Source organism: Lissotriton vulgaris, chromosome 2_1, assembly GCF_964263255.1.
Source record: "Lissotriton vulgaris chromosome 2_1, aLisVul1.2, whole genome shotgun sequence".
Taxonomy (NCBI): domain Eukaryota; kingdom Metazoa; phylum Chordata; class Amphibia; order Caudata; family Salamandridae; genus Lissotriton; species Lissotriton vulgaris.
This window is the reverse complement of record NC_141687.1, coordinates 515,264,000-515,289,986: the sequence shown is the minus strand read 5'-3', so window position 1 is coordinate 515,289,986 and position 25,987 is coordinate 515,264,000. Positions and strand designations below refer to the sequence as shown.

At 47.7% G+C, this 25,987-nt stretch overlaps 1 protein-coding gene across 1 annotated transcript in view; it reads right to left on the bottom strand.

Annotated features, from left to right (window-relative positions):
• Nucleotides 1-25,987, bottom strand: part of VPS8 (VPS8 subunit of CORVET complex) — a 1,704,823-nt gene that overhangs the window by 1,171,241 nt on the left and 507,595 nt on the right. The window contains exon 23 of the mRNA XM_086955430.1: nucleotides 17,586-17,637. Within this exon, the coding sequence (XP_086811556.1) occupies nucleotides 17,586-17,637 (52 nt within the window). The remainder of the gene's footprint in view (nucleotides 1-17,585; nucleotides 17,638-25,987) is intronic.

The following is a 25,987-nucleotide window of genomic DNA, read 5'->3' as shown; positions in this document are numbered from 1 at the left end:
GGTCCACTTGCTGATCATGCAGACAAATTATTTCTTGCTGTAATGCCTCCATTTCTGCATCCTGGCCTTCATCTTTGCCTTCCAGGACTGCCACCCTCTCCCCGATGGCGTCCGTATTCCGTCGGACCTCTTTGATCTCCTCCTTGAGCTCCCTCTTCAAAGCGCGGCCCCGCTTCCAGGCACAACCAGTCTCGCCTCTCCGCCCCAGAACCAGGGAGGCCGGAGGCCATCCCCACAAACTCAGCGCTACCCTCAAATGGACGACCCGAGAAGCTCAGTCCAATGTGTGCTCACCACTGCCACAAAGCTCATCCCTACGCGGGACCCCCCGCTAAATCCACAGTCTCATGGCCCGGCCGGGGCTCCCCACTAGGCCCGATCAAAAGCTGGGGAAAGTTAGCGTCACTCTCCCAGACCCTTGAGGGCCACCCAGGCTAGTACCCCATGCAGTAGCCAACAGTCACACGACCCCGCAGGCTCCTCCGTCGTTCCCCTGGTCCTCCACCGGCCACCAGCCGGCTCTCTCGCATGCCGGCAAACGAGAATCAGCCGACTCGCACCACTGCTTTCGGGCACCTCACCCAGTCCTCACCGGCAGCCCCACTCGTTGCACCCGCTCTTCCAGGCCTACTCAGTCTAGGCCTCAACCAGTCCTTACCGGCGTCTCGCAAAACCCCTGTGTCTCCGGGGCCAACTCGGGGGCGGGGGGCGGATCGCGGCCGCTCCTCCCGTTGCACCGGCTCCCCCAGGTCTCCTCAGGCTAGGCCTCACCCAGTCCTCACCTGCGTCCCGCTAAACCTCTGTGTCTCCGGGGCCAACTCAGGGGCGGGGGTCGGATCGCAGCCGCTCCACCCATTGAACCGGCTTCCCCAGGTCTCCTCAGGCTAGGCCTCACACAATCCTCACCGGCGTCCCGATAACCCCCTGTGTCTCCGGGGCCAACTCAGGGGCGGGGATCGAATTGCGGCCGCTCCTCCAGGCCTCCTCAGTCTAGGCCTTGCGTTGGGCCTACGCGGGCCAGCCCCCTCCATTCAGCGGGGACCGCAGCAGCCCCTGGGGGATCTCCCTCCCCGGAGCCTCGCACAGCACCCACGCGGGCCAGACTCACCGCACATCTAGTGCCGTCCACCGCTTCCGCCTCTCCCAGAGGGCTATCTCCCCGGACTTCGGTGCTTTCTGACTCCGTGCAGGCTGCAGCTGGAGCCGTCCCACGGCCCTCTGCTCCAGCCGCAGCGTAGTCAATCGTGCAGGCTGCGTCGGCATTCACAGCAGTCCGGCCTGCAATGCCGCCTGTCTCCCAAAACCAGCACCAGAAGCCGTCAAGGGCCTAATCCGGCCCGATATAAGTGGCTGATGCGGGCTCAGGAAAGCCAATAGCCCGTGCTAAAACGGCGGGCGGCGGGAGCTCGAGAAAGCACGACTACTCACGCCGCCATCTTGGCCACGCCCCCACATATTATTTATAGATGTGTTGGTGGTCATTGAATGTCTGCTTTTGTTTTCTGTTTTTGCGACGTGTTAGCTGGAATCGTGATTACCGACGTAATCCCGGTACCAAGAATCACAGCAAAAAGATAAAACAGGCTTTAAGGATGGTTTTTATAGAAACTCTTTACTAAAACATGACTTTAGAGAATACTGGAAGAATCCCCTAGTGTGTAAAATACTATAGTGTGTGTGGATACATGTGTTTTACACTTTATGGAAAAGGCGCAATCGTCATTGTGACGTCCCAAATAACAACAAAAACAGAAAATAGGTCTGAAAGATGGATTTTAAAGAGGACAAAACATGAGTTTAAACATGTTTGTAAAGAAGTATGTAGATAGTAATATGTGTAGGGTAATGTTCAGAATGGACTTTTTTACATATTATTTTTGGACGTGTTGGTGGACATTGAATGTCTGCTTTTGTTTTCTATTTTTGTGACGTGACTGTGGGGATCTTACTCATCTGGAGGTGTCACTTGCTGCTTTGATTGACAAACTATCATTTTTGCAGAATTTCTGGAATTAAACTCAGTTATTCGAAGTCTGTTGCTCTTGAACTCCCACAGTGTACAATTCGCGGCACAACTTTATTAGCCATACACTGTATAACTAAGTCATTCTCATCACTCGACTACCTGGGTGTTACCCTCACACCAGAACAGAAGATCTTCATTTGGTCAATATTCCCCCCTCTTCTGGATACCATCTTTAATGGCCTTCGTAGGTAGGGAAAGCTGGAACTTTGATGGTTTGGTAGGCTGGTCTCCATTAAAATGAGTTTCCTCCCTTGATGATTCTACACTGTTGGATTGCTTCCACAGTTAATACCACAAGACACAATATACCTTATTCGCAATAAGCTCCTGCTTTTCATGTGGTTAGGGAAAACCCAGAGGGTCTCCTGAAAAATAATGTGTATACACAGGTCAGAGGGTGGCTTAGGGGTTCCCTACATCGATCGTTATAGCTCAGCTGCTCAGCTTCGCCTTCTATTGGATCGTACAAACTCTAATAGAGAGAAGATTTGGGCATGTTGAGGCTTAGTTTTCGGTTCCACCAATCCACACATTACGATGGGTCCCTCTGAGAAGCCTTCCATGCACCTCTCTCGTGCCCTTCACCTGCATCACTCAAACATATTGGACAGCTAGAGCCTGAAGCTCAGATTTTAATTGTTTTCCTTCCTCAATGGTGCCCATCCTGAATGACCCCGATTTCCACCCGGGCTTGCAGGATAGGAGCTTTTGTAACTGGTTCAATGTCCGATCTCAACACCAAAGGTAAACTCCTCTCTTCAAGCACCCTAGCCCACTGCTTCTTCTTAGATACTGATCGCCCACTATAAATTTTACAACTATTGCATTGGGCATCCTCACACTCTAACCACTCTCAGGCCTGTAGAGCCTTCACACCCATGGAAATATACTTGAAAGACCACCTGTCTAGTAAGGGGATTACTAATCTACAGTGACTTCTAGTGCTCTCACCTCGAGAGGCCAAATCTCAGTTCGCCCTTAACCCCTTCGATGCTGATGACGGAGCGGTTCCGTCATCAGCATCGGTTGGGCTGTGCTGATGACGGAACCGCTCCGTCATCAGTACAGCCCTGGGGGGAGCGCCCTGTGCAGTGATCTTTGTTTTTTTTGCAGGGGTGGCAGCGGAGGACTTTCCGCTGCCACCCCCTGGCCCCCCCACGCTTCCTGGTGACGTCAGCGCGCACAGCGCGTGCCGACGTCATCAGGAAGCGCTGGACGCGCTGGAAGCCATTTGTTTCCAGCGCGTCCAGGATCAAGGTGCGTGTTTGGTGCTCCGGTGGGGCGGGGGGGCGGTTTTCGGTGCCTTGAGGCATCGGGGGGGAGGAAACTGTGTCCCAATGCAGGGCATTCCTGGTGCACGATCGCGCACAGCGTCGCGATCGTGCACCAGGAATGCCCCACTAGACACCAGGGAGTGTTTTTGGCGATGTATAAATGTGCAGGAAGCGACCCCTTGGGCAAGGGTCGCTTCCTTTTGGGGCCAAATTATTTTTCAGACTTTTCTGCCCCCCCCCCCCCGGGGCAGATCGGCCGTTTTTTTGGCCGATCTACACCCAGGGTGGGCAGAAAAGCCCACTAGAGCCAGGGATTGCTTTGTTTTTTAAATCGGAATTTGTCAGACTTTTCTGCCCCCCCCTGGGGCAGATCGGCCGTTTTTGGCCCGCATCTGGACCCAGGGGGGGCAGAAAAGCCCACTAGACACCAGGGATTGGGTTATATTTATAAAGGAAGCGACCCCTTAGGGGGATAACATTTTTTCAGACTTTTCTGCCCCCCCCCCCCCCCTGGGGCAGATTGGCCGTTTTTTGGCCGAACTGCACCCAGGGGGGGGGGGGGCAGAAAAGCCCACTAGTCACCAGGGATTTGTTTGTATTTGAAAAGGAACGACCCCTTGGGGAAGGGTCGCTTCCAGGGGGGCATTATAAATATTGTAGACTGTTCTGCCCCCCCTCGACTGTTTTTTTTTTACCGTTTCTGGACCCAGGGGGGGATAGAAAAGCCCACTAGACTTCAGGGTTTTTTTTTTTATAGGGAGCGACCCCTTGGCCAAGGGTTGCTTCCTTGTGCCCATTTCAAAAGTATGTTCTGCCGTGTCTTTATTTGGGCTCTCTGCCCTCCGTAGGGTTGCTTCCAGGGGGCCCACGTTTATAATGATTTATAATCTTCCCCCCTTGGGGACAGACCCCCCATTTGTGACATAGCCTGTTGTAATGTGTGTTGTTTTTGTTTCTTCTAATGTTTATTGTTTTTTTTTCTCTTTAGAGTGTTGCAGTGTGCGGTTCCGTTACTGGTGGTTCTGTTGTTCTGCTGTTTCTGTAGTTGTATGTGTTTGGTAAGAGACCTCTTTTTTGTTCGATTGTACTGTAATTGAATTTTTTTGCAAAGTGTGTAGTAAAATACGAGTATGTTTGGTTTCTGTTTGTTGTGATTGTAAAACATGTTTTGCATTTGTTTTTGATGTGTCCTTCTGTAGATGTAAGTTTTTTTTCTTCTTCTTTCTAGTGGGATATCGTTGCCTCTTTGCTGTGTCTTTGCAGAGTAGGTGCTGGTGAGTGTAGTTGTGTCTTGTAAGTGAATTGTATATATTTTCTAAATTAGTTTTTTTTTTTAAAAGGCTTACATTTTTTTATCTTACTTTGCGCAGTGTTGGGGTTGTTGAGTTGTTTGTGCAGACTCCTTTATTTGTAAGGATAATGGCTAGCCGCCGGATTACTGCTCAGCAAGTTGTTGGATTGCTTTTTGATTCTTCCTCTGACCATGGTCCAGAGTCTGACTCTGATTCTTATCCAGAGGTGGGAGGTGAAGATTCAGGTAGTGAGTTTTCTCTACACATGGCTTCATCTGATGATGAAGACACTCTGAGTGCTGATGAAGCTACTTTTGGTGTGGATGATGTGCCTGTGGTTGCGGAGGACATTGCTGCTACTGTGGTTGCAGAGGACATTGTTGTGCCTGTGGTTGCGGAGGACATTCCTGTGCCAATAGTGCGGCAAGAGACATCTGGGCTGCAGCATGGGGTTGCTAGACTTCCAATTGGTGCAGTGAGACGAGAGGCAGCTGGGCAGCAGCCTGCGGCTGCAAGACTTGATGTTGAAAGTTCTGACCTCTGGGTTGCACCAGGCATGGTGCAGCCGGCATTGCCTGAATTTACTGGTGTTCCAGGGTGTAGGGTGAACACTGAAAACTTTTTGCCTATTGATTTTTTCACGTTGTTTATGGATGATGTGTTTTTGGCAGAGATTGTAGAGCAGACTAATTTGTATGCTGAAAATTTTTTGAGGGTGAACAGTGCCAGCCTTAAGCCCCACGCTAGAGCTACCCGGTGGACTCCCACAAATTTGGAGGAGATGAAAAAGTTTTTGGGTTTAACTTTTTTGATGGTCTTGCTTAGGAAACCATCAATGGCTTCATATTGGTCTACTAGTCCCTTGATGGCAACAGCTATATTTCCGGCAGTCATGAGTCGTGATCGGTATTTGCTTCTGCTTCGGATGATGCATTTTGTTGACAATAGTCTTGCTTTGCCACGAGATCACCCTGATTGTGACCGTCTTTTCAAGATTCGGCCTGTCATTGTTCAGTTCGTTGATCGATTTTCTGAGATCTTTTATCCTGGGAAAGAAATTGCAGTGGATGAGTCTTTGCTGTTGTTCAAAGGCCGCTTGGTATTTCGGCAATACATTCCTAGTAAGAGGGCACGCTATGGAATCAAACTGTATATGCTGTGTGACAGTGAGACTGGATATGTCTCTAATTTCAGGGTGTACAGTGGTAAGGAATCCAGGATTAACCCCCCTGGTTGTCCGTCGACTTTTGGAGTGACTGAGAAAATTGTGTGGGAACTTGGTCGTGGATTTTTTAACAAAGGCCATCATTTGTATGTCGATAACATCTACACTGGTGTGCGGTTGTTCAGGGAATTGGGCAAAGTGGACACTGTTGCTTGTGGCACAATCCACTCAAACCGTAAAGGTTTCCCAAAAGAACTTGTGTGTCAGAAGCTTGCTCGGGGACAGTGTAGTGCATTGCGTTGTGAGGAGCTTCTAGCTGTGAAGTTTTCAGACAGGAGAGATGTCTACATGTTGACTACAATACATGATGAAAGCACTGAACCGGTGACTGTTTGGGGTCAGGTTGCAGAAGTGCGTAAACCTGTGTGCATAATGCACTACAATAAGTACATGGGTGGTGTTGACAGAGTAGATCAGAGGTTGGAACCGTATGCTGCTCTTCGTAAGGCTTACATTTGGTACAAGAAGTTGGCTATCCATCTTTTCCACTTGGCAACCTTTAATGCTTTTGTTGTGTTCCAGAAATCTTGTCCCCAGTCAAAGTTGTCTTTTGAAAAGTTTCAGGAGTCTGTAATAGGCAGCCTTGTTTTAGTGCAATAGGCAAGTGTTCCTAGAGTTGGAGTGGTGGAGGATATTGCCAGATTGAAAGATCGCCACTTTCCTGATACAATTCCTCCTACAACCTCAAAAGACTTTCCCAGTCGGAGATGTAGAGTCTGTTGGCGAAGAGGTTTGCGGAAGGAGGTTCGTATGTACTGCCCTGACTGCCCTTCAAACCCCGGGCTGTGTGTACCTGCTTGTTTTAGATTGTACCACACGCAAACGAATTTATGGGAGTATCAATGAGTGGTAAAGTGAACTGGTTGGTCTTATTGTTCAGTTTCAAAGTTTGCATTTGTGTAGTCTTTTTAGTTTAGTTGTTGAGTTAGTAGATTTGAATCAATTTGCAATTTGTTTTTGTTTTTCTTTTATTTTCAAAAAAAACTAAAGTATGATGTTGGTTTGCGTGTAGTGTCCATTGTCTGACGGTGTGCATGGACTGGTGCTTGTCTGGCGGTGTCTGTGGACTGGTGCTTGGCTGGCGGTGTGCGTGGTCTGGTGTTTTGTTGGCCGTGTGCGTGCTCTTGCGCTTGCCTGGTGTTGTGTTTGGATTTGTCCTTGGCTGGTGGTGTGCGTGGAGTGGCGCTTGGCTGGTGGTGTGCGTGGAGTGATACTTGGCTGTCTGTGCACGAAGTGGGGCTTGGCTGGCGGTGTGTGTGGAGTTGCGCTTGGCTGGTGGTGTGTGAGGAGTGGCGCTTGGCTGGTGGTGTGTGTGGAGTGGCGCTTGGCTGGTGGTGTGCGTGGAGTGCTACTTGGCTGTCTGTGCACGGAGTGGTGCTTGCCTGGCGGTGTTTGTGGAGTGGCACTTGGCTTGGGGTGTGCGTGGAGTGGTGCTTGGCTGGTGGTGTGTGTGGAGTGGTGTTTGGCTGGCCGTGTGCATGGTCCGGTGCTTGGATGGTGGTGCGCGTGGAGTGGCGCTTGGCTGGCGGTGTGTGTGGAGTGGTACTTGGCTGTCTGTGCACGGAGTGGTGCTTGGCTGGCGTTGTGTGTGGAGTGCCGCTTGGCCTGCAGTGTGCGTGGAGTGTTGCTTGGCTGGTGGTGTGTGTGGAGTGGTACTTGGCTATCGGTGTGCGCTGAGTGGTGTTTGGCTAGTGGTGTGCATGGTCTGGTGCTTGGATGGTGGTGTCGGTGGACTGGCGCTCGGCTGGCGGTGTGTGAGTAGTTACTTTCTGTTGGTCACTACACACACTGCTAGGTGAGTGACACTCCACGCAGTCCATCATTTTGTGTTGTTGCAATGTCAGAAATGTGGGCGTGTGAAAGTGATGAGCCCTTGAATGGCGCTGTCTGCTGGTGTGAGTGTTGAAATGTGATGGGTCAGCGGCTGGCGGTGTGAATGTTTTGTATGTGCCACACGTATGAAAGGTGTATGAATGGCCTGTAAAGAGGTTGGTGCCTTGACGTGGCTTTACAGCTCACGAGCTGTGAGTCAGTGGTTCAGTTTATCATACTTTCATTTATACGCAGTGTATTTCATTTTTTTGAAATTACTTGCGAATACAATTGTATGTACTGAATCATCACTCACCCTCGTGCCAAATCCAACCAGAATGTGTTTGTGCTTGCGGATTAGATGGCTGTGCAGTAATGTTTGTCTTTTATCTCTTTCTGAAGTAGGGTGTACCAAAACCCAGGTAACCCCTTTTGCAAAAGCTGGTGGTATTGAATGTCAGTACCACCAGCTTTTGCAAGAGGGGTTACCTGGGTTTTTGGCCCCGTGCTAGACGGCCATCTAGGGAAACCTATCAAACCCACACATTTCTGAAAAGTAGACACCCGGGGGCTTCCAAGGAGGTATGGCTTGCGTGGATCCTCCAACGTTCCTTTACCCAGAATCCCCTGCAAACATCAATTTTTGCTGAAAAAATCAGTTTTTTCACACTATTTTTGTGTGGGAAAGCGTGGCGTCACTGGGCTCACACAAATTTCCTCCCACCCAGCGTTCCCCCAGGTCTCCCGATAAAAATGGTACCTCACTTGCGTGGGTAGGCATAGTGGCTGCAACAGGAAAAGGTCCAAATCGTACGGTGGAGAAATAACAATAACCAATAGAAACATTACCTTCTTTTTTGGGGGGGTAGGATTGAGTTTTTGGACAGGGGCTCGGCGGGCATCTTTGGAAACTACCAAATCAAAACGGTTCTGAAAACTAGACACCCGGGGGAGTCCAGGAAGGTATGGCATGCGTGGGTTCCCCAATGTTTTCCTACCCAGAAATCCCTGCAAACCATAAATTTAGGTTAAAAAAACAGTTTTCCATACATTTTTGCGTGGGATCTCCGTGTCGGCACAAATGTCCTACCACCCAGCGTTCCCCTTGTTCTCCCGAGTAAAATGATACCTCACTTGTGTGGGTGGGCCCAAAGCCTGTGACTAAGGCAGGAGGGCTTAATTTGTAAAACTTACATACTACTTTTTCAAAATTCATTTTCGGACTGTTCTGCGTTGAGGCACCCACACAAGTGAGGTATCCTTTTACTCGGGAGAACAAGGTGAACGCTGGGTGGTAGGACATTTTTGCCGGCACAGAGATCCCACGCAAAAAAGTTTGGCAAAGTGATATTTTTACCTAATTTTAAGGTTTGCAAGGAGTTCTGGGTAGGAAAACATTCGGGGACCTACGCATGCCATACCTCCCTGGACTCCCCCGGGTGTCTACTTTTCAGAACTGTTTGGGTTTGGTACTTTCCAAAGAATACCACCGAGCCCTGGGCTAAAAACTCAGGTGCCCCCCCCCCAAAAAAAATCAAGGTTGTTTTGCAATTGGGTATTGTAAATTCACCACCGTACGATTTGAACCGTTTCCTGTTGCAGCCACTATGCCTACCCACGCAAGTGAGGTACCATTTTTATCGGGAGACCTGGGGGAACGCTGGGTGGGTGGAAATTTGTTGATCCACGCAGATTCCAGAACTTTCCACCACAGAAATATGAGGAAAATGTGTTTATTTGGTCATAATCTTAGCTTTGCAAGGGATTCTGGGTAACAAAACCTGAGGGTAGGCAGAGGAGTCACCCTATCCTGAATTCCCCTGGGTGTCTAGTTTTCAAACATGTATAGGTTTGCTAGTTTTCCCAAGGTGCTGGCAGAGCTAGGGCGCAAAAACAAAAGGTAGTCTTTTTGTCCAAAAAGTGCAAGATTTCACTGGGAAATTGAGGTGCGACCCTGTTGCGTTTTGCGCTGTTTCATGTCGCAGCCACTATGCCTACCCACGCAAGTGAGGTACCATTTTTTTCGGGAGACCTGGGGGAACGCTGGGTGGGTGGAAATTTGTTGATCCACGCAGATTCCAGGACTTTCCACCACAGAAATGTCAGGAAAATGTGTTTTTTTTGTCAAAATCTTAGCTTTGCAAGGGATTCTGGGTAACAAAACCTGAGGGTAGGCAGAGGAGTCACCCCATCCTGAATTCCCCTGGGTGTCTACTTTTAAAAAAATGTATAGGTTTGCTAGGTTTCCTTAGGTGCTGGCAGAGCTAGGGCGCAAAAACAAAAGGTAGTCTTTTTGTCCAAAAAGTGCAAAATTTTACTGGGAAATTGAGGTGCGACCATGTTGTGTTTTGCGCTGTTTCATGTCGCAGCCACCATGCCTACCCACGCAAGTGAGGTACCATTTTTTTCGGGAGACCTGGGGGAACGCTGGGTGCGTGGAAATTTGTTGATCCACGCAGATTCCAGAACTTTCCACCACAGAAATGTTAGGAAAATGTGTTTTTTTTTCAAAATCTTAGCTTTGCAAGGGATTCTGTGTAACAAAACCTGAGGGTAGGCAGAGGAGTCACCCCATCCTGAATTCCCCTGGGTGTCTACTTTTAAAAAATGTATAGGTTTGCTAGGTTTCCTTAGGTGCTGGCAGAGCTAGGGCGCAAAAACAAAAGGTAGTCTTTTTGTCCAAAAAGTGCAACATTTTACTGGGAAATTGAGGTGCGGCCATGTTGCGTTTTGCGCTGTTTCATGTCGCAGCCACTATGCCTACCCACGCAAGTGAGGTACCATTTTTTTCGGGAGACCTGGGGGAACGCTGGGTGGGTGGAAATTTTTTGATCCACGCAGATTCCAGGACTTTCCACCACAGAAATGTCAGGAAAATGTGTTTTGCTTTGCAAGGGATTCTGGGTAACAAAACCTGAGGGTAGGCGGAGGAGTCACCCCATACTAAATTCCCCTGGGTGTCTACTTTTCAAAAATGTATAGGTTTGCTAGGTTTCCTTAGGTGCTGGCAGAGCTAGGGCGCAAAAACAAAAGGTAGTCTTTTTGTCCAAAAAGTGCAAAATTTTACTGGGAAATTGAGGTGCGACCATGTTGTGTTTTGCGCTGTTTCATGTGGCAGCCACCATGCCTACCCACGCAAGTGAGGTGCCATTTTCTTCGGGAGACCTGGGGGAACGCTGGGTGGGTGGAAATTTGTTGATCCACGCAGATTCCAGAACTTTCCACCACAGAAATGTGAGGAAAATGTGGTTTTTTGTCAAAATCCTAGCTTTGCAAGGTATTCTGGGTAACAAAACCTGGGGGTAGGCAGACGAGTCACCCCATCCTAAATTCCCCTGGGTGTCTACTTTTCAAAAATGTATAGGTTTGCTAGGTTTCCCTAGGTGCTGGCAGAGCTAGGGCACAAAAATAAAAGGTAGTCTCTTTGTCCAAAAAGTACAAGATTTCACTTGTAAATTGAGGTGCGTCCACGTTGCGTTTTGCGCTGTTTCATGTCGCAGCCACTATGCCTAACAACGCAAGTGAGGTACCATTTTTTTCCGGAGACCTGGGGGAACACTGGGTGGGTGGAAATTTGTTGATCCACGCAGATTCCAGAACTTTCCTCCACACTAATGTGAGGAAAATGTGTTTTTTTTGTCAAATTCCTAGCTTTGCAAGGGATTCTGGGTAACAAAACCTGGTGGTAGGCAGTCGAGTCACCCCATCCTGAATTCCCCTGGGTGTCTACTTTTCAAGAATATATAGGTTTGCTAGGTTTCCCTAGGTGCTGGCAGAGCTAGGGCTCAAAAACAAAAGGTAGTCTCTTTGTCCAAAGAGCGCAAGATTTCACTGGGACATTGAGGTGCGACCACGTTGCGTTTTGCACTGTTTCGTGTCGCAGCCACTATGCCTACCCACGCAAGTGAGGTACCATTGTTTTCGGGAGACCTGGGGGAACACTGGGTGGGTGGAAATTTGTTGATCCATGCAGATTCCAGAACTTTCCTCCACAGAAATGTGAGGAAAATGTGTTTTTTGTCAAATTCTTAGCTTTGCAAGGGATTCTGGGTAACAAGACCTGGTGGTAGGCAGTCGAGTCACCCCATCCTGAATTCCCCTGGGTGTCTACTTTTAAAAAATGTATAGGTTTGCTAGGTTTCCCTAGGTGCCGGCAGAGTTAGGGTGCAAAAACTACAGGTAGGCACTTTGCTAAAAAAGGGTCAATTTGTAACTGCAAAATTTAGGTGTCACCACGTTGCATTTTGCGCCGTTTCCTGTCGCAGGCACAAGGCCGACCCACGCAAGTGAGGTACCATTTTTATCAGGAGACTTGGGGTAATTCAGATTTGTAAATCAACTGTTATTACCAATTGAGCTTTCGCGCATTTCTCCCTTTCAATGAAAGACATTGTGTAAAAAAAAAATATTTTTGAAAAATGACCAATAATTCTCATGCTAGTATGAGTATTCCCAATTTTGAAAATTAGCAATTATATACTGTTTCTGAACTCTATAGGTTGTACCCAATTCAGAAATACATAGGTGTCTTTCATACAGATTTTTCCATGTATACATTTTCCAAGACAAAGTGCTCTATACCCAGTAAATGAAAAAATACCATTGCAAGTTGCTGCTCAGTTTTTGGATCTGGGTTCGTCGGGTTCTTGGTGAAACTACAAGTCCTATATATCCCCACAACCAGGAAGGTCTATCGGATGTAACGGTATATTGCTTTCCAAGAGCTGTCAAAATTAGAAAAAGTTATAGGTGAAAACGTTGAGACAAAAGGCTGTGTTTTTCAACAAATTTTCAATTATTCCAATATTTAACTGTTAGTTTCTATAAAGAAACCTTCATGGATTTAGACAAATGACCCCTTTCTGAATTCAGAATTTTGTCTACTTTTCGAAAATGTACAGCTTTCTAGGATCCATTATTGCTTTCAAACTCATTTCTACCATTAACTGGAAGGAGGTGGAAAGCTCTAAAAATAGCAAAAATAGGCTATGTCCCAGAAAAATGCCAAAACTGTGTGAAAAATGTCGGTTCTCTGACAAAAGACTGCCATTTCCTAAAAGCTGAGAAAATGGAGATTTCAGCCCCACAAACCCTTTTTTTGATAACATTTTCAGGGAAAAACCCAGAGGCTTTTATTTGCAGCCCGTTTATCCCATTTTTTTGAAAAAAACAAAAAAATCACTATATTTTGGTTAATTTCTGGGACCCCTCCAAGGGAATCCACAAACCCTGGGCGCCTTTAGAATCCACATGATGTTGGAAGAAAAAGACGCAAATTTGGCGTGGATACCTTATGTGGTCAAAAAGTTACAAGGGCCTAAGCGCGCACTTCCCCAAATCGCCAAAAAAGGGTTTAGCACAGGCGGGGAAAAGGCCTAGCAGTGAAGGGGTTAAATGAGAAGAGGAATTACAGGTCTTGCTCATCAAAATTTCATGGTTACGTATCTCGATGCGAGCACTGACCTAATCTATTTGTGCTAACTATAAAGAAAACAGTTATAAAATTCTTTTGAGATGGTATCTCACACCGATTCGATTGAAGACTATCTACAGATATAATCTGAAGTGCTGGTAATGCAATACTAATCAAGGAATGAAGGCTTACGTGGTGGTTTTGCACCGCCATTCAGTCGGTCTGGAAAGAGATACGGGAGCATATTAAGGTCATCACAATTATTATATTACATATGGATCCTATTAAATTATTGCTGGGTGGCACAGGTGAACATTCCAAGTATCCATTGACAACTCCTGGAATCTCACTACTCATCCAGTTTCTTCATGCTGCACACATAACGATTGCTCTGGAGTGGCAATTCAAATGAGGTCTGTAGTGTGGTCTATATATTCTTTGGTGAAATTGACAGCAATAGTAAGGGACTAAATCCCTAAGTTTGAGAAAAACATGGTTGCCGTTTCACTCAAGGTGGGATCGGTCTGAGACCTGGCCGCCTTCCGAAATTAATTCGTGCTTTAGGTCTTTGCGACTCAAGCTTCCCGGACGACTCGGGCTAGGATGATTACCCCATGCCTGACTAACCGTAACCCAGACATCCACAGTGGTAGATGGATTCTTATTCTTTTGCTTTCATAGGTGGGTTTATTGGGCAGGGTGAGAGGGCGATTAGACTTTTTAATTTGTTTAATTTTTTTAAGAATCTTTTTAATGAATAAACAAAAAAACTAAAAAATGACAGTGCAGTATCATTGTGATCAAATCAGCACAGTGCATTGGTACAGTATCAATCAATACACTACATGGGACCAATTCCATTACATCACAACTTATTACATTCTTCACCTTATGGACTCTATTCTCACAAATGGTCCCCTACCTGCGGGGAAGTGCCACTTAAGGGTGTACAAATCATCCCTTGACTATCGTTCCATGCTCCCCAGATTCTGGTCCATTTTTAGTGGGCATTCACTTCCCTTGTATTTCACCCTCTCCGCCTGCATGCACCAATCCATGTCTGTCTCCCAATCTCTGAATTTGAGCCTAGTAATTCCTTTCCAGGATCTCGCTATGCTGCGTTTTTCTATCATACACCCAAGGGAGACCCATATTCTCTCAGCTCTTGAAAGGTCTGTTGCATCCCACATGTTAAGAAGGCACCATAGGGCGAGACCTCTATTTTTTTCTGACATGTTAACAACAGTGCCGATGTTACCTTCCCCCAATAGGTCTGGGGAAGCGGGCAGTCCCACCACTGGTGCATGTACGTTCCTGTCTGTCCACAACCCCTGGGACACGCGTGGAGTCCAGGGCACCCATTTTAGCCAACACTGAACTTGTATAATATGTTCTATGTAGGAGTTTGAGTTGGATAAACTTAAATCGGGATCGGCTCCCCACCTCTCGGGGTGACGCTAATGCCTCCTGCCAATGGGGGCGATTAGACTTGGGCAGTCAGGGATGAGGGAAGACTTTATAAATCAAGGCACCCACAGGATCTGCTATTTCCATATTAGTCCTACACTTGGGAAATTGCACTGTTGACTTTCTTTTTTTTTTACACACTTGCTTCATATTGTCTCTACAGTTTAAACCGTTGTCAACTTTTTAAATTCTTTATCGGTTCTTATGCATGGTGTTTTACAATCTCTTAGTTGAGTGGACAGGACTAACTAACTTATTAGCATCTGCAGTGGAATGCCTGAGGAGGGCTGTAATGTACTTTTGCTCGAATTTCATACCATGTGCTGTTTAATTAGTGCCCATAATCAGTCCGAAACATAGATGCACCGTACTCAGTTTAGTGTACATTGTAATATTTGTTTGCTGTAACAACGAAAAAGAACTGAAATCACCTGTGAAACATTTTACTTCAAGCACCCTGGTGACGGAGGCAGACTAGTTTTTGGCGGTTGAAAAGTATCAGACGCCACAGAGGCATCCAACAGAATCAGAGGGGAGATACTGCTGCCACCAAATATTCACAGGGGTGCCAGGACAAGTTTGTTCTCAAAGTCAAAAGAGAGCTAACTTGAAAGCATTAAGCAATGGGCTTTTTTAATATCAAGTCTCCAATGAGGGGTTATTCACAAGCAATGTCACTGCAGCATTCTTCTGGTCTTCCTACATTTTCCATGTTTCGAACAAGATGAATCACTGGCAAAAGACAGGTAGAATTTACTGCAGCCACAGACTTGCACGTAATATCAAACGATATAGAGGAAGGAGTTTAATTAGGATAACAGTAGCCTGTAGCTAAGTCTTCTAAAAATAAATTGCCCTTATTAACATCGAGGGAGATGCTTACAATATTTTTAAAAGAAGGAATGAAGGGGGAGCTGGCAAAGAAGGACTTGACATAGGGGATCTTGACAGTGTCTGGATAACTCAAAATAAAAATTCTCCTTGCTTATTTGCAGACTGCAATTCTGCCTATGATGCACGTTTTGGTTGTTCTGGTCAAAGCATTATCAGTACTTTGTTGACCAAGGTTAGTTCCTAGGAACTGTAAACATACATGCAACTCTTTCCATCGAAAAATAATTGGCCGGCATATGCGCAGTGGAAGAAACACTCTTGGGGAACAATCATAACAGCAGCTTTGCATATTCTTTCTTCGAAGTCTAAAGAAATCACATGTTCCCAATAGAAAATATAGATGTACCACATAAATACAACATACTGGTTGCGAACCCTACTCTTGAAATATAAAAAAAGGATGCCTATGCTACTGGGCACAATCTTCCAGTGGTGCTGTGATGCAGATACGCGAGTATCATGTAGGACCTGTGAATGATCCAAACACCGAGAAGGAAACAAGAATCATTGTTTCATTAGAACAAGAATCATACAGGTAACCAACCCTGAGCCCTTAGTGCTCAGGGCAAATTGCTGCATTTAATATGCCCCTAACAAAGGCTAAATTCAGCCTAAACACGTGCAGGAGGTTCCAAAGTCAAGTTTGAAATGAAAACTACATTTTATGTACTGGTTTCTGGTAGGTCATGCATGTTATAGGGCCAAACTTGATTAAAAAGACAGACATGTAAGCCTTGTTCTTTGGACTCTTATCCTATTAGGAGGGACTACTTGGTTTGAGCCTACCTAGAAAAGAGAAGAGACCAGCTCCCAATGGAGGAAAATCATGTCCTAACATGAGAAGGCCAGAATCAGTACTCTATTGTATTTGTGATGTCCAGCCGGACACTTGATTTAATAAATCGAAGTCATTGGTAGTGATCAAACACAAAGTAATCGAGTGGGACACAATCCTGTATCCTACAGAAACACACAAAAACACAATTACAAAAGAACAAACATTTTTCAGGCAAAACAGGGAAAAGCTTTTCGCCATTACTGATAATCTGGGCAAGCTTTTTGAATAGACAGTTATTGCACTTGTTTTAACAAATCCGTTTAACGTGCAAACTGTTTAAAAAGCCGACAACGTTTCGATCCATAACTAGATACTTGGATCATCATCAGGACAGGGAGAATTGCGGGCCTGAGGTAATTCTGGACCCGAGGCGTGAAGGCTCAGTGTGGATCCTTACGGTGTAGGAGACGCTACAATGGGCGGTCTAGGTTAAAAGCAGACAGCTTTTATAGGAAACCTTTGAACGGAATTGATCTCGTGATCAGTGTGACGCTACTCCACGCTACCGGCTGTATGTGTGATCGGCACCTAGCCAGCGCCTGTACCGAGACGTACTAATTTGTATGCCCTTCGGCCATCATTACAAGGCTACCTCCAATTCCGTTCAAAGGTTTCCTATAAAAGCCGGGTGAATGCAAGAGAGAATAGAGAGGTGGTCTTTGGAAACTATTCTGTCCTTATGCTGATGTCCGTGCTCTGAAATCTTGGTAATATGATTTTTCCGTTTATTTTCTGAACTATTATGCTAATAAATATAAATGTTTTGAATGTAACCACTTTTCTTTTCTAGGCTATTGATGATGTTTTAAATGACTATTAATTAAAGTTAATAAAAGAGAGGTCATGCTAGGAGATTTAGTCTCTAAAATAAAAATTAAATAAATGGAGAATTAAGCTGGTCTTGTAGTCCTTTAGTTAACTTTTACTAGCAGATCCATTGACAAATAATGGTGGTGTGTTTAAATGTTTCTTAACATTAAACAATGGTAATAGAGATAAACTGCTGATGTATATAATGTACAAAGTCTAGTATTAATTTAGACACTCCGCTATAATCCAGCAGCTCTCCTTTGGTTCTCACCGAATCCTCGGAGCAGGATAAATGTGTGTATGAGGGACTCGCAGTTTTATGGGCCTCACTGATGAGTAATGTATGAATAGCTCTCTGGGATAAGGTGATGGTTTTCCAGAGAATTTCTGGAGCCGCGCTGCATCAGTTGCAAAAACCACAATTGTCTGGATATCAAGTGCAAAGATGACAAATAATTGGCAAAGCATTTGCTATCTACAGAAACAACTGCAAAAAAACATACTCAAAATGTACCCAATAATTGCCAATCCTACCTGTCAGAGACTTGCCAGCACTAAGCGGAGGTGCAATAACCTTGAACAGTTTCTAAATTGAAGTGACACAAGTAAAGAGAATAAAGAGAACATGTAATTAATATTGTTTAGAACCATGCATTATTTTATTTTTGTAAATAGCCTTTTATTTGTTCCAATTAATACAGTAACACAGACCAAACAAATACCATATTAATATTCAGCCATAACATTGAAAAAATCCTGACTTTTCCTTTTTTACAAGGTTACAACACGGCAATCTAAGTTGTAGATCATATCAGCGGCATACCCTATCCAAATCCAGTAAATACTTCCCAAACACACTCAGTATTTTTTTTTGCTGCCTCTGTTGCTGCAATTCTGACCTTAGTGTCCAGAAAACTTCTCTGCATTCCTTTTATTCTTGTGTTAATTCACTCAATGTTTCCTTTATTGATGCCATTCAAGAATCCATTGCCTAATTGTCTATAGAGCCAATCTAGAAGCTCCATCATTTTGTTATTGCACTCAGCCTTTCAGGGTATGGTCCATGGTTCTTACATGTAACACTTAGTTTGCGGGTTGTTGTGTTGTAGAACATGTTATGTGCACTATCTTGACGTCTAGTGTTGGATTTGAAATATTCCAACTTGTATCTGTTCAAAGTCTTTTCTTATAATTTGGAGAATGACACTTATGTACGTTTCGGAAAGCCGCAATGCATAGCATGAAGAGTACTTCTTCGATTTTGCAACTTTTCCCCATCAGAGTAGGTGAAAGCCTTCATATATTTATTTAAAATGTGAATGCATAGTAAAGCAAGCAGCATTTGAGTCAGCAGGGAAGAGGGAGGCACATGTCAATTCCCAACACAACAAGCTGCAAACCAATTGTTTCAGTAAAGTAACCTATCAGTTTGCAGCATGTGTTGTTGTAGATCACATACTGCGTAGCAACTGCATGACAGTGCCTCTCACGTCTATGGCTGTGGTTGACAGGAAGCAGTAGTAGTAGAAAACAGAATCTTTAATATGCGGAAGCTAGACAGATGACTAACGGGGTCAGTTGGCGCCACTGAGTGCCCACTGGTGCGAATCCTTCTAGGAGCCCTAGAGTATATGTAGGGTCTGAAGCCACTCGGGGGAGGGTAGGGGGGTCTGGAATCCTTCAGCAATTTTGCAGCATTTCCTCCTTCAAAGCCTCTACCTGCTCTAGTGACTCAGATGGCCGGAAAAACCCAGGGAACTTCGGCTCTAACTGCATAATGGGGTTGTAATCGGATGTTCTGCAGTCCCTAGAGTGTTAAATACATCACCCTTCCCTGGAGTGAGAGTAACAGAGGAGGCCTCTCATCTGAACTTCTTGCGTTTACTTTGGAACTTGACCTTGGCCATCAACTCACCAGACATGGAGGCCTCGATTGGGATTATGACTTGGAGCTGCACCAGGCCTACAACTTGGAGCGCAACTGGTGATTGTTCGGTGACAAAGCTACACCTCTCACTCCCCGATGGCCTTCAAATGCAACGGGGAACACTTGTTGCACACTTCTGAATCATGCTAAGAACCAAGACACCAAAGGCAAAGGTTGTATGGGTCCATGACCAACATCTGCTTCAAGGACAGCATGGCCTGAAACCGGCAGTTTCAGGGAGACATGCCAAGCACATGGTCTTCAGGAATAGCTAATTTGGGTGGCCAACAGCATGGCCGGCTAGGACGTGCTGCTCCGTAGCTCCGGACGAGCTGCACTACATCCGACATTATATATATGCCTATAAGCCCCGTTTTGGTGGAGAAAGGAGCGTAAGTGTCCAGTCCTACCTTGTGTGCTGTAATTGTACACCAACACGGCAGGGATTGACCACGAAATCGGAGCGGTGCTCGGAGCGGACCCGGCCGCGAGACCAAAGATGGCGGCGACGCTGTGACCTGAAGGGACTTGCCAAGAGAAAAGGGAGCTGCTGCGGCCTACTGGCGGAGAGGGGACTGGGGCCGCCGCCGCTTGCCTGAACCTCGCGGCCGGTGACCCGTAGCGGAGTGTGGGCGGATTGTGCCTCTAAATGTGGAGCTCCGGAGACCTGGGACGCTCCGTGGCTGGCTCAGGCGGGGCCTCTGAAGTGCCTGGTGGGCGGCGCTGCCGTCCGAGCAGTGTGAGCCGCGGTGAGGCCGGGCCGCGAGGGACTGCAACACCCGGTGAGACACGGGGAGCCTGCCCGGGACGTCCTGCGCTGCGATCCCCTGGCGCCAATTCCAACAGTGGCGCTGGGGGGAGGGGGTGAGCCGTCCTGCCTGCTGCGGGCGTTTGGACCCGCGAGAGAACGCCCAGTGAGTGGACGGGCTTGCGGAGGGGCCCCCGAGGAGCCCTCGGGTCCTGGTGGCCTGACTCCCTGACTCTGCTCTACTGCGGCGCTCGCCGGGAGGTGGAGCTGAAGACCGGTGGAGGCGGAAAACAGACGGCGCGTCCCACAAGGAGTGCCCGCGGGGTGCGGGCTGCCGCATTGCCTGCATTTGTGGACTTCTGCCCTGCTGTGTCGCCCACCGGGAGGAAGAGGTGGGAATCGGTGGTGACAGAGGCCAGACTAGGCAGCTTACAGGAGGCGCCCTCAGGGCCCGGGCTGCTGCTTGGGCTGCATACATGGACTCGCACTGCTGGGCCGGTAAGGAGACAATAGGGAGGGAATACAAGGGGCCCGTATTGGCTGCCAACTACCTGTGATCACGGCCTACAGCCCTAGTGCCGCAGGGGGACGGTGCACCCAGTCCCTGGGGCGGCAAGGCCCGGACGGACTGTGGGGGCACTTACTCATACTCTGAGAAGCCGGGCCGCCAGAGGCTCTGGAGTACAGACCGGGACCGGAATACAGCCGCCTGCACGGAGCAAGGTCCTGGGGGACAGTCAACGGACGCACTTAGCCCTCCAGCAGTAGCCGTGCGGAGTAGCAGGATTGCCCCCCTTGTGGCTGACCAGGGAGATCACCGACCTTCAACCACGGCCCGATCGGAGGGGGCAGCGTGAGGAGTGCGTTCCCTGCGAGAGTAACTCCATTGCACTACCAGCCATGGGGAAGAAGGATACAATCCCCAAAACCACCAGGCAGGGGCCCATGGATAATTTTGCTGTGCCACGACAGTCTGCAGATGCCTCTTCTACTGCCCCCGGTGTGTGCTCTGACACCGAACTGCTGATGGGTGCCATTCAAGCGTCGCGGACTGACACTCAAGAGTCCCGGGCAGCCCTAGAAGTCAAAATCGGCGAGGTGGGGTCGGAGGTGACGCTACTGAGGCAAGACTTCTGAAAGCTGACAGAAAGAGTAACTACTGCTGAGACACGATTAGGCGAGGCGGAAGACTCTATCTCCACCCTGAGAAAAGATATGGCGGAACTCCAGGCATCCCATCGCCAACTGCTGTGGAAGGTTGACGATGCCGAAAACATGGCGCGAAGCAACAACCTGCGCTTCATAGGTTTTAGAGAGGGAATTGAAGGGACAAACATGGCAGCATTCCTCCACTCCTGGCTGACGAAAACCTTCCCGGCGACGCAGTTCTTAACTTGCTTTATCATCGAAAGGGCACACAGGGCCCTCCTGGCAAAGCCGCCAGAGGGTGCAAGACCCCGACCGGTCATTGCACGTTTCCTCAACTTCGTGGACCGGGACCTGATTCTGCGAGAGGCCAGAAAGCTGGGGGAGATCCGATTGGAAAACACGAACATTATGATATTCCCGGATTACAGCCAAGAGGTGCAAAAACAACGCCGCTCCTTTGACGCGGTAAAGGCGAAATTGAGAGACATGAATATTTCCTATATGCTCCTTTTCTCGGCAAAGCTGAAGGTGATTTATATGGAAAAAACATACTTCTTTAATCATCCGGAAGATGCCTGGCAATGGCAGGTAGAACGTCCCTTATTCCACAGGAAGGAGAACGCCGGACGCGGAATGGTGGACAGGCCGACACTACAGAGACCCCAGTGGGAACTGCCGAAGGCCCAGAGACTGAAGTCCCAGCCCAGTGTGTTAACGACAAGGGCACGCGGCCTCGCCTGGCAGGAGGGACACGGCGGGATCCAGATTCAGCTGCCTACGAAGAAACGTCTGCTCTGAGGGAGAGGAGGAAGAAGATGCTGGGAGCCGCGCCTCTGGGGGAGAAGAAGCAGAGGGGGGGACGCACTCCATCCACCCATTGGCAGAGGCGATCCGAGACCTGGAACAGGACGCCTCGGGCGGACTAGTGTCCCTCGGTCAGACACGCAGGACTCCCATTCATGAACGGAGGCGGACCAGACAATAGAGACTGCAGCTCGTCGATTAAGGGGCACGCAAGTTGACACGCCCTCTTATACTTATTGTATGTACTGGTTTTTGTTCTTCGTTGCACAATTTTCTTACCTCTGACATTTGAGGTTGTTTGGGGGGGGGGGTTGTGTTGCATGCTCTTCCGGAAGTTGGAAAGAGCAGGCTGAAGGGGGGGTTACACGGGAGGGCGACAGACCCTCTCCTACTGACAGTTCTGCCTTGCATGAGGATGGGACTGAAAGGGGAGGAAGGTGGGGAGGGGGGCAGGGTGGGGAGTTCTTCGTTTTCTCAGGTTGGGTAGGTGGGGGGACAGGCTTGGGAGGGAGGGGCATTTCAGTTGGGGGGGGAGTTGGTTGAGGAGGAAGGGTGGCAATCATGTACATGTGCTGGATCGCGCTGTGGTGATCCCACGGTGCTGCCTTTCCCAGGTTTTCCTATGAGCGGCTGAAAGGTAGTGATGTGGGCCGGCTTCCTCAGGCCCGCTGCCCGGATTACAACTTGTAATATGGCAGTCGAGTATGGTGGTGTGGGAGCAGGGCAGTGGCATGCCGTCCCCCGCTCCCACACCACCAAACTCATAATCAGGCCCTAGGTGTGCCATTGCACATAGATCAGTCCACTGTTCGGATACACTAAAACTGCTTCTTTACGTCACCTGACAATCGATTAAAAACAGGTTTAAAGAAACTCAGGCTACATAGGCCTACACCTTGACAGGTACATAAGAGGTGCATCAATTATTTCACATCAACAGATGCAACACATTTGATTCCCCCAGTTTCCTTCCAGCCATATCCAAACTCCTGCCGAGAAAATTGACAAAATCGAAGCCTTCCAAGCTAACATTTTGGATGAAAAGTTAGTGCAAGATTGAAATATTTCTGGCCCTGATATGAATAAGTGGTTAACCAGACATGCTTTTTTCTTTTCCAGCAAAAAACACAGTTGATGGACAGAATGTAGAACAATGTCATACATTCACCCCAGTACATGGATCTGGGCCTAAATCCATCGTTTTTTTGCACTCCACACCACCCTGGGTTAGACACTGGCTATATGCAAATCAGCTCTGACCCTGTGCCCCATGGGAACAGTCCAGTCCGAACTACCAAGCCATGTCTTTCCCAGACCGGAATCAAGCATCCAAGGACCGGTTTCTGGCTATCAGCCTTCATTCAGCCTGGATAACTTGACTCCAGTGGTGTGGAGAGCCTGGGACTCACGTCTGAGCATACCCAGCACACTCGGGGTGAAAATTGCAAAAAACACAGTTGATGGACAGAATGTAGAACAATGTCATACATTCACCCCAGTACAAGGATCTGGGCCTAAATCCCCGATTGAATCACCTGAAGGGCCGCAGCTTGAGTGTCAGAAAGTACTTCCTCAAAATAGCCCTGAACATCCTCCGGAAGTTTCGGGAGTACCTCCCCCACCGAGTCCATCAGAGCATGGATATACCGACCCAGAAGGCACGTCGCATTCATGGATTTGGAGCCATAATAACCAAAGAAAATACTTTCTTTGCTGATTCCTCCATCCGTTTGGATTCTCTATCTGCAGGCATAGATGGGAATGAGCCTGCAGGCTGTTTAGAGGAACACGATGCTTGGACTACAAAACCCTCAGGAGACAGGTGGGTGGAAAGAAAAGCAGGCTCTCCCGGGGCCACCTTATACATCCTTGCAACTGACCTGGAGGAGCAGTCATTGGTTTCTGCTACACCTCTAAGATAGGCTCAGTCAAAGCCTCATTAATAGGAAGCAGGGGATCCAAAACAGAAAAAGGAGAATGGAGTACCTCTGTTAAAATGCTAGATTTAAGTTCTGCATTAGGCAATGGAAAAACCAGCGGATCTGCTGCCTTCCTGATCATAGAATGATATGAAGAAACCTCCTGCATTGGAAGGTCTTTTCCCATTCAGGAGATGTGTCCAAGCCACTAGCCGCCTGTAGGCTCTCAAACTCTTGTACAGGATCAACAATCTCACCCTCTTCAGCCTCCTCGTGTTCTTGATACTCCTCCTCTTCCATCAGTCTTTGCGCTTCCCTTCTGGACCTCATCCTTCGGATCAGTGTCGGTGGTGCCAGACGCGGTGCAGGCGACTTTGGGAATGGCATAGGTGGAAGCTCCACTGGAATAGTAGAAGACGTCGGATGAGGTCGAGTAGGTGCCAGACCGGAGCCAGACGGAACCGGAGAAGAACCATCAAACAGCAATCTTCCCTCCAGGGTCTGCACCGGCATTGAGAACCTCTGCGTCTGGTTAGGCCAACTCCCTGGAGCCATAGGCATTAAGGGCATGAAAGGTGCCTGAGAGGAGTGGTGTAGCAAGCCTCCAAGGAAGTAAGCAAGCGGGCCCATGGGGCCAACTGGCGCACCAGCAGAGTTTGCCACTCTGACAAACATGCCAAATATCACATTAAGGAAATGCGATGGAGCCGTACCTGGAGCCGGAAAGGCTGGATATCCAGGATCCGGTACAGCTGGTTCTGAGACTGCTCCAGGCGGCAGTCTAATTGGCTCCGGTTGCGGTACTGGAGACCCTACAGCCGGGGTGACTCTCGTAGCAGGAGACTGGGCCTGAGTCGCCTGAGGAGAAGGGAAAGGACAGACTTCTTTCCTGCGGTGACGTAGGCAAACCGGAGACCCAGTCTTCAGTGTTTTATCCTTCGATGCCAGACGTCTAGATCCATGTGCTTCATGGATCTAGACGTCTGGCCTTGAAGACTTGGAGGAATGCGGAGTCAAAGACTTGGACCTGGATCTGGAGCTGGACCTCCTTCAGCCCCTTTTCTGTTGTTTCGCCTTGGCCATAATTAGCTTGGCCTCCCTCTTCGTGAAGGCTTTGGGGTTCATGCGCCTGCATGAAGAACACCCCACGATGTCATGGTCCGACAAGAGGCACCATAAACAGTCTTCATGGGGGTCAGTAATAGACATATGACCTCCACATTCCCTGCATGGCGTAACACTGCACTTCCTCTGTGTAGACATGATCGCTGCTACAATTACAAGAAGTACATGCAATAAAGAAAACCCCAGAAATGAAGAGCCCTGGAAAAACCGGTACGCTCTGACGGCGCGGAAAAAAGGGAACGGAGGTCAGCACGGAGTAGAGGTCTTCTTGTGGCTCCAATGCAGTCACACGGAGTTGCGGAGCAGTTCCATTGTGACATCCTCGAAGACATGGGAAAGCTATGGAGAAAAGTTTCCATGGAAGGCTGCGCATGGGGTAATGTAAAAGGTAAGGAATCCATAGGCAGATGTATCCATCAGAATAGTTACTTATGAAACTTGGCTTCACATCTGTCTTGGGCCTGTGCAAGACTATTCGAGACTGAACAGGTGTTCTATATTCTTGGCACTGGAAGGTGTAAAAGAAGTATGTCAATAAGTGTTAATGTTGGCATTCATTTAGTAAACATGATACAGAAAAGATGCGATTAACGAGAAGAATTTAGATTTTAGATAAGCACAACGGTGTTTCACCCACCCTTTTCTCACAATCTAATGCCAAGGTATATATATATATGCTGTTAAATGCTTTAATTTTCCTGTCCTCCATTAAAATGACGTCTTTAATAACATTTTCCCTACTGAATATCAGGATTTGTTCAAGTATTTATTGTAAGCGTACTCGCTATGCAGTAAGCTTCCAGATTCATTAACGCTCTTTGTAAGGAGAGGACTGTTGGATCCAGATGTACTGTAATGCCAGCATGTTACAATATTGTGAGAGGCTGGTGTCTGAATTTCAGTGCAAATGTATTACGGGCACTGATGGAGAGTCCAAGGTTGATGATATATTCATAGAAATGGAGAGGAGAAAAGCATTCATATTGGAGTCCTGCATGGGTATACACCTTTTCACATGTAACTATGGATGGGCACACTTCGATTCTTAGACATCTTTTTCTTATTGTATAAGGCGATTACCCTTAGAAGTTCGTCTGGGGTTTTCCAGTTTTTCCAGTTTGGGCATTTGGACCATAATAGGTTCGTGTGCACACTGTCAAATTCTGAATCTAAAATCGCTAAAGGCTGTAATAAAGCTGCTATGCAGTTTCTAAGTAGAGTGATTAACCCCTTCGAAGCTAATGACGAGCTGGGCTCGTCATGG